Source organism: Betta splendens, chromosome 2, assembly GCF_900634795.4.
Source record: "Betta splendens chromosome 2, fBetSpl5.4, whole genome shotgun sequence".
In the NCBI taxonomy this organism is placed as follows: Eukaryota; Metazoa; Chordata; class Actinopteri; order Anabantiformes; family Osphronemidae; genus Betta; species Betta splendens.
This window is the reverse complement of record NC_040882.2, coordinates 28,448,063-28,462,414: the sequence shown is the minus strand read 5'-3', so window position 1 is coordinate 28,462,414 and position 14,352 is coordinate 28,448,063. Positions and strand designations below refer to the sequence as shown.

Below are 14,352 nucleotides of genomic sequence, written 5' to 3'. Positions count from 1 at the left end.
CAATGACCACCTCAAAGACCTTCACATTTAAGGTAAAGACCTTAAAGAAAAACAAATCCTACTGAGCACAACCAGACACAGCAGAACCAGGCTCCAGGATAGAGAGAAGAAAATGAGGAAATCTGGCTCACATGATAAAGACCTGGATAAAAGCACAAGACAGAGAAGAAACACAGACCTTATGCTCATATACTTGGGATCAAAGTACATAACTGAATTATTACCAGAAATCAAAGTACGCAGACTTTGTCTCACTGGCATGACAAAGTGAAATAAAATATCGAAGCTTGAACATTAGAGCATATAGTAGTCTCAATTAAAAAACAGCTGTCTGGTGTCGAGGTGTCATGAACAGCAGGAGCTGCCAGCAGATGTTTCTTTAAATCTAAAACAGACAGGCGCTAAGTTCTCAGAGCAGAAAGCATGTGTGGTTATTAGGTGAAAGCACCAGACAACTATGATGTAGCCATTTAAAGTTTCATGTCATCAAAAGCACCTTAAAGTCTGACCGGACTTTAAAGGAAAGCTGAGACTGATCAGATTTTAGATGCAACCTTCTGGAAGTACAGTCTTTGATCAAGGTTCAACCACTGGCATGTGTCTGAGCCTCGATACTGAACGTTCTTACATAACACAGGAACATGGTTCCCTGGGCCTTGGACCTCTGAGGCCCCAGGCTGCAGCATTCAGTCCCTGACCAGGTTCATTATCTTCACAGTAAGATACTGACTGCAGTGAAGGACACACACAAACACAGCACGTAGAGAAAAATATCTGTGGTTTATTTGGTACAAAAGTGGAGCGAGTCGTCCACCTTCACCTTCCAGACTTTAAACCACGCTTTAAGACCTCTGCTGAGCCGCAGCTGCTGACTGTTCTAAGCTCCCTGACTAAAACGATTGTGGTGTGAGGAGCAAACAGCTGGTGTCATATCATTAAAACAAAATGACACATAGTCGGAACTAGAAGCAAGTCCTTCACTTCTTTCAAAATTTGTTTTATCAGGAGGTACTGTTGCTGTATATGTTTAAAACATATACAGCAACAGTACCTCTAAGCAGATGAGAACTACACTTTTACTGTGAAATGCCTTTAGGAAGTTTAACATCCTGAAAAAATAAAATTCCTTGTATTCTTGTATGTGTAAAACTTTGTTCATTCCATAATAAATGAGTTGAATTAAGTTATCAACCCAAAACCTTATTAATTTATTTAGTTCCTTTTTTACAGGACCACTCTTTTTTAAACTACATCACACAACAATGACCTATTATTTATTATCTAATACTCACACTTTGAGTAGATCAGTGTGTGTGTGTGTGTGTGTGTGTGTGTGTGTGTGTGTGTGTGTGTGTGTGTGTGTGTGTGTGTGTGTGTGTGTAAACTAAAAAGAGGAACTTCAGTCAGCTGCAGGACAGCAGAGAATAAAAATCAGCTCAACGACTGAGAGGAAGAACATTTAAGACTTCATCTGACAATGATCAATAATCAACAGATATCAGCTTCATAAACAGTGAATGACAAGTAATAAAAAACAAACAATATAAACAATTTACCGCAGACAGAGTAAATGATAAGAGATAGAATAACAAAGAGAGAGGCGGAGAGACAGAAAGATAGAAAAAGACTGAAAGAGAGAGAGAGGGAGGTTTGTTTACAGTGAGGGGGGTGTAGTCCCAGGACTTTACATGAAGTGTGTGTGTGTGTGTGTGTGTGTGTGTGTGTGTGTGTGTGTGTGTGTGTGTGTGTGTGTGTGTGTGTGTGTGTGTGTGTGTGTGTTTGATGGCTGGGGTTGAGATGGCAACAGATCTCCCACCCTCTTCCAGGCAGCAGGTTCTCTCAGGGGGTCAAAGGTCATCACAATCCCTGCCTGATGCTCTGGATGATCTGGAAGATGGCTGCATTCACAGAAACAATGGTTAATAATTTCATTTTAAGCTGAACCATCCCAGCATCCCAGTTGTACACATGACCTGCTGCTGTCGAGTCTCTTGTTTATTTATGTCATTGTGTAAATAACTATGTTGACAACTCTACATTAGTACAAAGTGAAACAAATAAACCTTGTAAAATTCTTAAATATCTGTTCAGTTTAGACAGATAATAACAGAATGTAAGGAATAACAATAATACTGCTCAAACTGCTCCAAGTCATTCTGACGCAGGCAGTGAAATATCTTAGGAGAGTTTAATTTTTTTTATTATTACATTATTATTATTTATTTATTTATTTATTTACACTGCTGTACACCAGAAGTATGTCTACAAGTGGCTAATTGTCATTGTTGTTTTTCTTTTCTCTGCACTATTAATGATGTTGCACAGTTGCCCAGTGTTGCACTGTTATTTGGTTATTACTGTTGTTTTCTGCTCAAACACAGGAATTTCCCCATTGTGGCATCAATAAAGTCACATCTTATCTTATCTTAATAAAACATAAATACACAATGTAAGTGAAAACATTTCGACAGGGGTTAAAAATTAAATCACCTTTTCATTACTCGTCAGTTTTTATTACCAGTGTCAAAGGATAAAACGACTGAACAAATCAATATTCTAGTTAAGCAACTGAAAATACATTTATTTATTAATTTACCTTGTTCATGCTCTGTAGCTATATAATTATCAGTTGCATTTATTTAAATTTGTATTTTCCTTCCATATTTGTTGTAGTAGTTTGTGTATTTCAATAAATGAGGATATAAAACCTTTACATAGAATCCTTCTAAAACCTGTTGTCTCCTTCACATAAAACTCACCTGATCCACAGACCACAAATACGAACAGGGCGAGCAGCCACGGACCCACCGGAGACTTGTCATCGTTTACAGGCCTCTGAGGAACACAAACACAGTTAGAGGGTTAGGGTTGTCTCCTGCCAGGACAGCTTCACACCAGAAGGGTGAACGCATGTGGAGGATGGATTATCACAAACAACACTAAGCATTCCAACAGAAACAACACCAATGAGCCCAACAATAACACGGTTTAAACAGAAAAGTCTGCAAGCCTCCATCTGCTTTTTGCGGATGTTGTCCTGCTGTTCATCGGGCCAGGACCTCCAGCGTGCGCTGGGGCGGTTTGCGGCTGAGTGTGAAGCAGCTGGGATCACAATCAGCTCCTCCAACTCTGAGGCCATGGTTCTCGAACGGAGAAGGCGGTTTGCTCTCTCCAGGCTGGAGGAGAACACCGGTGGGTGGTCAAGCATCTTGGCTTCTTGTTCACGAGTGAGAGAAGGAAGGAGCGTGAGATCGACAGACGAACGGGACCGGTGCGGCGGCTGCAGTAACGCGGGCGGTGTACCGGTCTGTCGTTCATCAGCTCGTCTTCACACGTTAAACTGCATCAATTGGCTCGGTTTCTCTTTCAGATGACCAGCAGATTATAGTGTCAGTGTTTGCGCGTTGACACTGAATACTGACAGAATCATGACTTTAAACAGGACCGTGGGCGCTGCGTTCGCGTCAGTGCTAAAGCTAAAGCAGCGAGTTAGTGATTTCCTGCTGCCACGAGTCCACACGGACAACAGCACCAACAAAGAGCGTTCCACACATGTAACAAACTCATGAAGTAGAAATCTACACGTAAACAAGCAAACTTCAAGTAAGACAAGGCGCTGGCGCGAGCCCGGCTCTCAGTACCGATGTCTTCTGAACGTGTCCCCGCTGTGTGATGGTCTTGCTGTGCCGCTCGTTCGCCACTTTCATCCGCTGGACCGCCGACATGTTTTAGGTTTAACGGACCAGTCCGGGAACAAAGGACGGAGATGCGGAAGCAAGCAGGACGAGGAGGACACGGAGACACCGACAAAAGTATCCTGACGAGAGCCGTGTTGGATTCCGTGTTGTTGAACGAATGCTAATTGTTAGCCCGCCGCTAACTAGCTGAGTGAGCTAACGCTGAAGCTGCTGGCCTCGTCACGTGACACGAGACTGGTTCAACTGTTTCCCTGCTGCTCCCCAGTGGCGGGAAAGTAGCAGCGCATGTTGGTTGGATGAGGAATTAGCGCTCAGATCGCTGAAGTGATGCAGGTCCAAGGATCAGGACACGTTAATGAAACGTTCACCTCCTGAGCTTCACGTAGTCTCACCTGCATCAACAATAAAACCCAAATGGGTCCAGAGACCCAGGCCCTTGTGAAGACCTGCAGGGTCTGGGTGTGAAACTTGATCCTTCTCAGACCAGTGACTAAAAACACACAATGCCATTCAAGTGCAGGTTTTATCACATTTATTTCATTGTGCAGTTAATCTGCAGTCGTCACAAACTCACTCATCGATCACACTCATGCTTCTGTCTGCCTTCCAGCCAGAGGTCAAAGGTCACCAGTAGGACTGACGTCTACCTGCGTTTAAAAGCTGTATAAAGGAACTGGACCAATACTGACATTCACTACTTAGTACTCATATGCTCATAGCCCGTTTAGTCCGGTATTAGTAATCTTTCCAACATGGAGGCTGACCGATGGACCAGTGGTCACGTGGGGTCATCTAGATATCACTTGCAGTGACATCACACAGGTGTATTAAAAGGTTGTGCATGGTTACTATACGCCATAGTAATAGATTTCTAACAGCCCAATCCACTAATGGATCCAATACGATCCATCTTCATCCCGAAGCACCCTCTTCCTCCCATCATCGACTTCCTGCTGCGTCGCTTTATCTTGGCCTGCCGCTGCAGGAAATCAAGGAAAAACCGAGGGACCGCCTCCTGTCTGCTGACAGCCAGTCCCGTTGCAGAACCGCGATACACAGGCAATCCCCAGACAGGTGGTGAGGATGAGGGCGTGGGACGTCCAGCTGAGCCCTCTGTGATGTCATCTAAGGTGGGCGGAGCCAGGATGAGAGAAGACAGATGGGAGCCGAAGAGAAAGTCCAACACCTGAGAAGACACAGAGGTGGGGGTTTTTATTCAAATGAAAATAAGCATGAGGAAGAGTAAACGTCATGGAGAGGACAGAAGTGATAGAGGGTTATGCTATGAGGGAACAGGAGTCATGAAGATGATGATCATGATGATGATTGGCTCCCCTCATACCTGTCTGTCATCTTGCTGAGGTGAAGGTCTTGTCTCCACGGCGACAGTGAAAAACAGAAGGAGCAACACAAAAATGGAGGAGCAAGACAACAACGAAGCCATCTTTGTTTGAGAAGACAAAAAAATCGAATTAAAACATATCTCCATGACAACTGTGTCCTAAGTCTGACTGGTTCTTCTTCCTAAAGATCCACTGTGTTGTCTTCCAGAGTGATGCAACAGTGTGACTGTTCAAACACTGAAGAGCCTGAGTGTGTGTGACTCCAGGGAGGTGGTTTCACACCAGAGACTCAGGGCAGATTATGATGGGAGGCTTTAGTGTGTTGGAGACTATTCTTACTAAATTATGTCCAACAACTTGACAAAAGTTTAACTAATTAATAGGATGGAACAAACATTGTTAAAACATCAACGTAAACAGTTTCAAACAGAAATGCTGAGTCCATAAATTCATTTATGTGATTCTCCCTCAGCTTCATGAGTTCGGTCTGTCTGAAAACAGAGGCATTAACGAGTTTGGTTCAAAAGTCTTTGTCACTTTACCCAAGCTTCGCCTCACTTACTTTCCTTTACTTCAATGTATCTGAGTGTTAATGATGAAATATTCTCCTGTTTCCTACCTGTTATATCTGCAGACGACTCTTCATAAGTTTTTTATTTTAAATATGTTTATTTTAAATTTATTGTTATAAATATTTGACTCGTTTTCACAGAGTAAGATTTGTTTATTATTTGAGGCTGAGGTTTGGAATAATGAAATAATTTATTTACTGTTTTATAATATAAACAATATATAATAGCTTTCAAATGCATCATTGAAATAAAAAAAAATAATAAACATTTACTTATTGATTGAAAATTCACTAGATCCTAAACAAATTGCTTAGTTCAAACACATCATTGTTTTAAGTTCCTGGACTGAGCTTTGATGCAGCAGCAGGTGCAGCATCAGTCAGAATTAATAATGCTGAACTTACTGAGAATAGTTAAAAAATATTCCAAACAAAAACGAAAATCCCAACAAACTCCAGGATCCTGCTGTTCGTCAAGATACTACAATAAATGTGTCTGATTATTGGCGTCAGATTCTTGTTTCGGACCGGTTTTGTTTGTGTCCCATGTGAGGACGCGTCTGAGCTCAACCTACACACGGACACTTTTATTTGGGCGCTGTGATGTCACACATGCCTAGTGGTTACCATGACAATGCTCACACACACACACACACACACACACACACACACACACACACACACACACACACACACACACACACACACACACACACACACACACAGACAATGAAACCATAACATTTAATTTTGAAGGCCAGGAGAAGGTAGCAGAGGTCTGCTGGAAGGTTAAAGGTTATCTCCAGGACACCAAACAGATACAGCTTGTCAGAAGGTCCCAAACGTCTCTTGTATTGTTGTTATGATGCTTCTAATCAGAAGGTCAAATGGTTCTTCTTAAGGAGTCTGTCACTGTTAATGCTGTTGTTATGGTTACACACAGGTGAAGCTACCTGCATCATCATTGTTCTACTTCAGCCAATTAGAGCCAAGGATTCTGCTGTCTCTCAGACTCTGTGACCTCTGACCCCATCTGTCCAGCCTCCCTGTTAACTTTCACCGTGGTGACTGTGTCGTGGCTAGCAACTATTTCCTGTGGATGAGTGGGGGTGTCAGGGATTCACATGCTCTTAAGACGAGGTGTGTGTGTGTGTGTGTGTGTGTGTGTGTGTGTGTGTGTGTGTGTGTGTGTGTGTGTGTGTGTGTGTGTGTGTGTGCTTGGAGGTGGGGGTCTTATGACGTCAGATGCTGAATGGGGGCGGGGCCATGTCTTCCTGGGACAAAGCCAGCGAGGGGTCGTTAAACATACACATACAGATAATAGCTCATCAATCAGCTCATTACAGAGACGTAGGTTGTTGATTAGTGTGTGTGCAGGAATGTGAATTCACACACACTCAGCTACCTCAGGTCTGGTTTCCTCTAATTTACCAGAAACGTCTTAGAGCCAGCCACATCAGAACCGTCCTTGAAGGGATCCAAAACACAAAACAAATAGCCAAAGAATAGAGAATTGTGAAACAACTGAGCATATTTAATATAAACAACTCCCATATTTAGTGGTGTCCAGATCTTGAGGAGGTTCCTGAGCCCGCTGAATGAAGCTGGTTCTGAATGTGGCTCAGTTGTGATGCCAGCTCTACAGTGGTGTCTACAGTGACAGATGCTGGGGCTCATGGGAAATGTAGTTAGAGAACGAGGTAATTGTGCTGCTCTGACCTCAGCATGTGATGTTAGCTTCAGCCTCTGAGGTGTGGAGGTCACTGGGCCATGAAGATGATGTCACACAGCTGTAGTTATGAATAAGCAGCTCCTCTGTGTCACGAGGTGAGCGTCTGTCTCATCCTGTCCCTTCATGGCTGCTGCTTCTCACCAGGCAACAGCTGCCTGCGCCCCAAACTCCTGCACCCCTGACGTCAGCGCAGAGGCTGCATGAACAGAGTCCAGCTGGGTGTGAGAATCTCTGCTTCCAGTCACGGAGCTTTGGGGACTTCAGATGTTTCGAGGAACTAAACAACGCTGGAAACTTAACTGTGAGTTTGTTTGTTAATATTTATTTAACTTCTTTTTATTGCGAGGCAATATCTTTTTACCTCAGGTGTTAAAGCTGCCGTAATAAACTGGTCCAGCCCATACGAGCCCAGACACACTCAGGCCTCCAGTAGTTCACCTGGGACCGTGGCCTGTACACCCGCCTACACAGCAGAGTTATCCTCCCTTGTTCCGCCAGAGGAAAACAGACAACCAGCAGTCATGAGTCAGACACATTAGACGCAGCGAGCCACAAGTTTGGCTTCACTGAGTTTACAGCCCTCTGGAGTGTAGCTGCAACTCGCACAGCAACATAAATGAAGCAGGTTCAGAAATTATGCTGTAGATGGACATTGTCACGTCAGGCAGGGGTGCGCAGGAGTGCAGGACCCAAATGCCCAGTACGAGAGACAGGACTGACTGAAGAAGTCTTTAATAGCTTCCGACCCAAAATACAGCAGGCAAAAGCGTGGTCAGGCAGACAGAGTAATCCAACACAGGCAGAGGCACCGACAGGGACTTGGCAAAAACGGAATTGAGAACCGATACGGAGTCATGCACTGCCTGGTGAACAAAGAAGAGGCCGGAAAGTGGTGACAACACGTAACAATCTGGCAAACGGAAAGGTGACTACTGGAGCTTTAATAACTTAAGTGATAACTAATTGAACTCAGCTGGGACATCACATGACACGAAAATAAAGCTGGCAGGAACAGAAACAGGCAGGAAGCAAAACAGGAAGCTAGCAAAAACAAGACTGTGAAGCTGGAACCTTGATGGAAAGTAAAGCATGAATTAACTAGGTAAAAACAACAACAGACAACAGAGTCGACACAGTCCTGTTTATTGAACCAGTAGCAGACACTTACTGTAGTAATCAAGAGTGGCTTTCATTCCTCAGTCTTTATGAAATGTTTGCATTTTATTTAGAAAAACCTTGTTAATGGATTTGTAACTAGGGGCAACACTTGCCATGACCTCTGACCTATCACCCCCAGCTGAATGGAGGAGGGTCTTCACAGAAGGTAGGATGTGGCTTTAGTTGGTCTTAGGGTGACGGAAGTCTCTGCCAGCAAACTTGGCCTTGTCTCCAAGCTCCTCCTCAATCCTGTGGGTCAAAGCTCACATGTAAGGTGGAAGGTACAGTTTACTGTGAATTTCAGTTGAGGTGGTGCAAATAAATGACTGAGCCTTTAATTTGTAGCTGACAAGAAACTCTCACCTCATTAACTGATTGTATTTGGCCAGACGCTCAGATCTGCAGGGAGCACCGGTCTTAATCTGAGAGAGAGGCAGGTAGCACCAGGATAAGAGAATCAAGTAGAGAGAGACAGGTAGTGGGATAGAGAGGCAGAGAGAGACAGGAAGCACCGGCATAAGAGAGACAGGTGGTGAGAAGGATACAGGAGGAGATGGAGACAGACACAGTTAGAGGAGCAGATCATAACGGGAGACCATTGTGTTATTTATTTCATTCTTCTTCTCTACTTGTCTTGTTCTCTGCTTGTCTGTCTCTGAACGCTACACCCATAGTTTCTCCACCTGTTTGTCTGTTCATCTACCTGTCCAGTGCAGAGTCCAACCACCAGGTCAGAGATGAAGGTGTCCTCAGTCTCTCCGGAGCGATGACTGACCATCACACCCCAACCGCTGCTCTGAGCCAGCTTACACCTGAGAGACAGACAGGTAGAGAGACAAGAGGAGAAAAGAAAGACGAGAAAGAGAGACACGTGTAGGTAAGGAACAAGCCAGGTAAAGTACAGTACACACACACACACACACACACACACGTCTTACGCCTGGATAGACTCAGTCACGGAGCCGATCTGGTTGACCTTGAGCAGCAGACAGTTGCAGGCTTTCTTGTCCACAGCCTGCTGGATCCTCTTGGGGTTGGTTACAGTGAGGTCGTCTCCTACGATCTGATTGATCCCAAAGATGTGATATGTTACTGTTGCTGGAAGAAGTAGTTTTCCATAATTGTGGCATAAACATCTTGTGAGATGTCTGCCTCACCTGGATGTCTGTAGAGGCAGTGAACTTAGCCCATTGCTCCCAGTCATCCTGGTCAAATGGATCCTCAATGGACTGGACTGGACACAGAGGAAGACAAATGGGGAGGTCAAGATAAAGGTAGAGCAAGGGATGTTGAGGATGTACTGGACTGAGGCTGAGAAATGCCAGTCAAAAGTGTTCAGCAATCACATGCATTTATTTCACAATATTTACACTCAGTTCACGTTCATTGACATTTGATTCTGTCTGATTATAGATAAAGGGAAATATGCCACGTGTTACCAGGGTAGCCCTTGATGAAGCTGCGGTACAGGTCTCCCAGCTGCTCTCCGCTGATGTGTCTGGATGGGTCATCGGGCGACTTGAAGTCCAGGTCGTACTTCCCGCTGCGGTAGAACTCGGAGGCTGCTACGTCCATGCCGATGATGATCTTGTCAGGGTAGCCGGCCTTCTCGATAGCTGTCTTCAGCAGCTCTAGAGCTGCAGGAACAGAGCAAACAAGTAAACATGCAGTATTTAGCGACACAACTGAGGTGGAGGTAGACAGACGGGTGGATGTCTCACCCTCATTGTTCTCCAGGATGTTGGGGGCAAAGCCTCCCTCGTCTCCCACGTTGGTAGCGTCCTTACCGTACTTTGCCTTGATTACATTCTTCAGGTTGTGATAGACCTGATCATACAAGATGCAAACAAATAAATAAAGATTAGAAGATTAAACACATGTAAAAAAAATCATATAAATCATATACTATCACAGCACCTCAGCTCCGATCCTCATGGCTTCATGGAAGTTAGATGCTCCAACGGGAAGAATCATGAATTCCTGCATGGCCAGTTTGTTTCCAGCGTGGCTTCCTCCATTAATGACGTTAAAGGCCTGAACACAGACATCAACAACAACATCTGGTCGTAACTGGTCTATGACGAAGCCGCAGATGCTGGAACAACAGGAATCATGTTCAACGGGTTCACTGCTAAATGTTTGCCTAAACTCATTTGAAATCATTCAAACCCACTTTCCAACATAAAGCTTCTCACAGACAAAGCCCCTCCCCCAGAGAAGGCCCCGCCCACTTACAGGAACAGGAAGTATGACATCTTTGTGTCCAGCAAGGTCAGCGATGTGGCGATACAGAGGAACTCCCTTCTCTGCTGCTCCAGCCTTACAGACGGCCAGCGACACACCCAGGATGGCGTTAGCACCAAACTTAGCTGCAGAGACAGAGAGACGGGTCAGAGAGACAGGTCAGACAGACAGGTCAGCGAGACGGTTCAGAAAAAGACGTGTCAGAAAAAGACGCATCAGAGAGATGGCTCAGAGAGACAGGTCAGAGACAGAGACGCATCAGAGAGAGATGAGTCAGAGAGAGATGCGTCAGAGAGACAGGTCAGACAGACGAGTCAGAGAGAGACGAGTCAGACAGACAGGTCAGACAGACGAGTCAGAGAGAGACGAGTCAGAGAGACAGGTCAGATAGACGAGTCAGAGAGAGAGGAGTCAGAGAGACAGGTCAGACAGACGAGTCAGAGAGAGACGAGTAGAGAGACAGGTCAGACAGACGAGTCAGAGAGAGACGAGTCAGAGAGACAGGTCAGACAGACGAGTCAGAGAGAGACGAGTCAGACAGACAGGTCAGACAGACGAGTCAGAGAAAGACGAGTCAGACAGACGGGTCACAGAGAGACGGTCAGACAGGTGACAGATGCTCACATTTGTTCTCGGTGCCGTCCAACTCCAGCATGAACTTGTCAATCTTTTCCTGCTCGACAACGCTGAAGTTCTGCAGAGACAGATGAACAGGAGGCGCGTTTAGCTGTGACGAGCAGGGCCCTCAGAATGGCTGGTTTAATAGTGAAGGTACCTTCTCTAACAGCTTGGGGGCGATGTCCTTGTTGACGTGTTCCACAGCCTTCTGAGTCCCTACAGTAGAACAACATTAGAACAACCACAGAGCATTCACGCTGCCATCTGTGGGGAGCTGTTGCTGCCTTGCTCGTACCTTTGCCCAGGTAGCGGCTCTTGTCCCCATCACGGAGCTCCAGGGCCTCATGGACCCCGGTCGAGGCACCACTGGGAACCGCTGCCCTGAAAAGACCTGGAAGACAACAACACCTTGACCAGGCTGCTCTGTGTTCTGTCGGACAGCTTTAAATGTGCTCACCCTTGGCTGTCCACAGGTCCACCTCCACCGTGGGGTTCCCTCTGGAGTCCAGGATCTCCCGAGCATGAATCTTAGTGATAGACATCCTGACTGAGGGGCAGAGACAGAACAAGACCAGGTCCATGAGCTGTTTGAAGCTTTGCTCTATATGACTACAGTGTCCTTCTAATATCCACACTTCACAGTCATCAGATTATTTGTTAAGGTACAGAGTCCTGAAAATATTGTCCTCCATTTTATTTTGTGTCAAAGAAACTAGTGGACAGAAAACATCCAGATGATTAGAATGAACAGAACCGTGGTCAGGGAATATCAGAATTTGTAGCTTTGATCGTTTTAACCCACTGACATTTATGCCATTAAAACTCATTACAATCGAACTTTTCATACATAAGAGCAAAGAGCTTATTTATTTATTTATTCTCCCTAGACTCACTCATCTCAACCAGTGACCTAGAAAATATGAACCAGGTGTGAATGTGAGCGTCAGACCTGCTGCAGAGATCCTGTGTAACGCCATGACACCTCTCTGACTGCAGACAGCAGGCCCTCTAAGCCCCACCCACCCAATCCCCACAAGCCAATCATGAAACATGACAGGATGAGCAAGAACCAATGGGAGAGAGGGAGAGACGATTGCCCCCCCCCCCCCCCAGAGGACGGGGTTGACCTTCCCTCGACATTTTCTGTCCTCTGAGAGAGTTATTAATACAGTGAGGCCGTAAAACCCTTTGACCTTTTGCTTGACCTTTCTGCTCAGGTCACGACCTTCTCCTGGCAGCTGCTGGAGAGACACAAGGACCGTTCAACACTCCTGACATTTGAAGAGGTATTTGTGAGCTGCTCTCTGATAACTAACGCCCGTCTCTGTGTCCAGATTTACTAGTGAACTACAGGAAATAATAGTAATGACTACTTCAGCTACTGCAAACTACTACCTTAGTAGTAGTACTTAGACGCAGTAGCAGTAGTAGTTGTAGTAGTAGTACAAAATCATAACACTTTCCCTAGCCTAAATATTACAACTACAGTACTTTAGACTCTTACAGTACTCCAGTTGAACTGCAGTATTAGTGTGAGCGCTTCTATCCCTCAGTGCTGTAGGATAAATATAGAGCTGTTGTATTTGTACTGCGTTATCTGTGCTGCTCAGTGTCTCTGTGTGTTACCTAACTGTGTGTACGTGCACGTCAGACGTGCACGAGTAGAGGTCAGACGTGCCAGAGGAGCAGCTGAGTTCTTACAGTACACTTGAAACCACATGTGGCCTTTTCAACGTCCCTACAGTAAAAATACACCAGCAGCATCTCACACAGGTCCTTCAGATACTGATGATGATACTGAGCTAAAAGTCAAATACCTCGGTTACATACTGTTAAAGGAGCAACCTACCCTGATTACCCTGAGTAGTAGTATAACTACTGTTAAGCTACTGCTACTAGTACTACTGCGAACAGGAAGGGACTAAAACCACAACTTAAAGTTAGGCAACTTATGATAATCACAAACTTGATTGGTAGTTGTCCTTTAAACCTAATTCATGGACCAGCTAACTGTCATCTGCTGCTGTGACCGTTACACTGCTGCAGTTTCAGGTGAGCTTTAGTTTTACTGTAATCTGCTGCAAACTGTGACGCGTCACATGATTGGTCTCCATGAAGCACATGAAGCTTGACTGTGTAATTGTGTGAGTTTGTAATATGATGAAGTCTTTAAATGTGCTCCATAATTGTCTTGTTTTTACACACACACACACGTGAGCTGGCTGTGGTGCATTCTACTAAAACTGGACCAGCTCAATAGTGACTGAAGCCTGGCGGCTCCAGGTGGCCGGGGTAGTAAAGCTGAGGACAGAGGCCCGGCTGCTGTCCGCCGACGCCACGACTGGACTTTGTGCCTCTGCTGTTTGTCACATCTCAGCTCTGTGACCTTCAACCCCCTGAAAGTTAAAGTCCTACAAGCTTCTGTCAGATAAACAACAAAAATGCAGCGCCTGCAAAATGGAAGCTAATATACCCAATAATACCCAGCATGTCAGGCTTTCAAAATAAAGGCGTGAACCGGGTGTGCATGTTACCAAACAGGGAAGGCTTTAAAACAGGAAGTAGATGAAACACACACACACAAAGGAGAGAGGTGGTTCCCGTCACCAAGCAGAGCTCAGTGCTGCTCCAGCCTACCTGAGCTGTGGTAGAGCGTCACCTGTGGTCACCTGTGGTCGCCTGAGGCCGTCTGTCGTTCGTCCGTCCGTCTGACTGTCGACTGACTGGGGAGAAGGAGTGCAGGCTCTTTATAGAGGCAGCAGTCAGGGGAGGAGGCTGAGGAGGCAGGGACTGTCTGCAGGCACAAAGGCCACACAGACGCTAGCTAACAGGAAACCACAAACATGCAGGGAACAAGTAACAATAACGCACTGATCCACAGCAGCTGGTGCAGCTACAGCACTTTAGCACCAGCTGCTATGATCACAGAACTGTGTAGGAGAGAAGTAGCAGAGCTAAGAGGAAACAGACAGTAATGGAGTTTGAATA

At 45.4% G+C, this 14,352-nt stretch overlaps 3 protein-coding genes across 6 annotated transcripts; all 3 read right to left on the bottom strand.

Moving 5' to 3' along the window:
• Positions 1-761: 761 nt before the first annotated feature.
• Positions 762-4,038, bottom strand: zgc:85858 (uncharacterized protein LOC405879 homolog). Of its 2 annotated transcripts, XR_008692901.1 has the most exons (4): positions 3,642-4,038; positions 2,760-2,835; positions 1,780-1,898; positions 762-1,741 (listed from the first exon to the last, which is right to left on the bottom strand). XR_008692901.1 is itself a non-coding variant. In XM_029128566.3 (3 exons), exons 1-3 carry the CDS (start codon positions 3,723-3,725, stop codon positions 1,858-1,860), a joined length of 201 nt encoding a protein of 66 aa, XP_028984399.1. In that variant the 5' UTR covers positions 3,726-4,026; the 3' UTR covers positions 762-1,857. The 2 variants fall into 2 exon arrangements, 1 of the variants encoding a protein (XP_028984399.1); XM_029128566.3 differs by having other exon boundaries at positions 762-1,898; positions 3,642-4,026.
• A 169-nt stretch (positions 4,039-4,207) lies between these two features.
• Positions 4,208-6,177, bottom strand: nppcl2 (natriuretic peptide C-like 2). Of its 2 annotated transcripts, XM_041067915.2 has the most exons (3): positions 6,018-6,177; positions 5,041-5,142; positions 4,208-4,884 (listed from the first exon to the last, which is right to left on the bottom strand). In XM_041067915.2, the coding sequence occupies exons 2-3, from the start codon at positions 5,140-5,142 to the stop codon at positions 4,570-4,572; spliced, it is 417 nt and encodes a 138-aa protein (XP_040923849.1). In that variant the 5' UTR covers positions 6,018-6,177; the 3' UTR covers positions 4,208-4,569. The 2 variants fall into 2 exon arrangements, with proteins under 2 accessions (XP_040923849.1, XP_028984385.1); XM_029128552.2 differs by lacking the exon at positions 6,018-6,177 and having other exon boundaries at positions 5,041-5,245.
• Positions 6,178-8,471: 2,294 nt separating this feature from the next.
• Positions 8,472-14,148, bottom strand: eno3 (enolase 3, (beta, muscle)). 2 transcript variants are annotated; one of them, XM_029128066.3, is made up of 14 exons: positions 14,002-14,148; positions 11,822-11,911; positions 11,660-11,755; positions 11,522-11,580; positions 11,371-11,440; positions 10,738-10,871; positions 10,420-10,536; positions 10,224-10,329; positions 9,942-10,139; positions 9,660-9,736; positions 9,441-9,565; positions 9,206-9,314; positions 8,866-8,924; positions 8,472-8,751 (listed from the first exon to the last, which is right to left on the bottom strand). In XM_029128066.3, the coding sequence occupies exons 2-14, from the start codon at positions 11,904-11,906 to the stop codon at positions 8,682-8,684; spliced, it is 1,305 nt and encodes a 434-aa protein (XP_028983899.1). In that variant the 5' UTR covers positions 11,907-11,911; positions 14,002-14,148; the 3' UTR covers positions 8,472-8,681. The 2 variants fall into 2 exon arrangements, with proteins under 2 accessions (XP_028983899.1, XP_028983890.1); XM_029128057.3 differs by having other exon boundaries at positions 11,822-11,907; positions 14,002-14,070.
• Between the last annotated feature and the right edge of the window lie 204 nt (positions 14,149-14,352).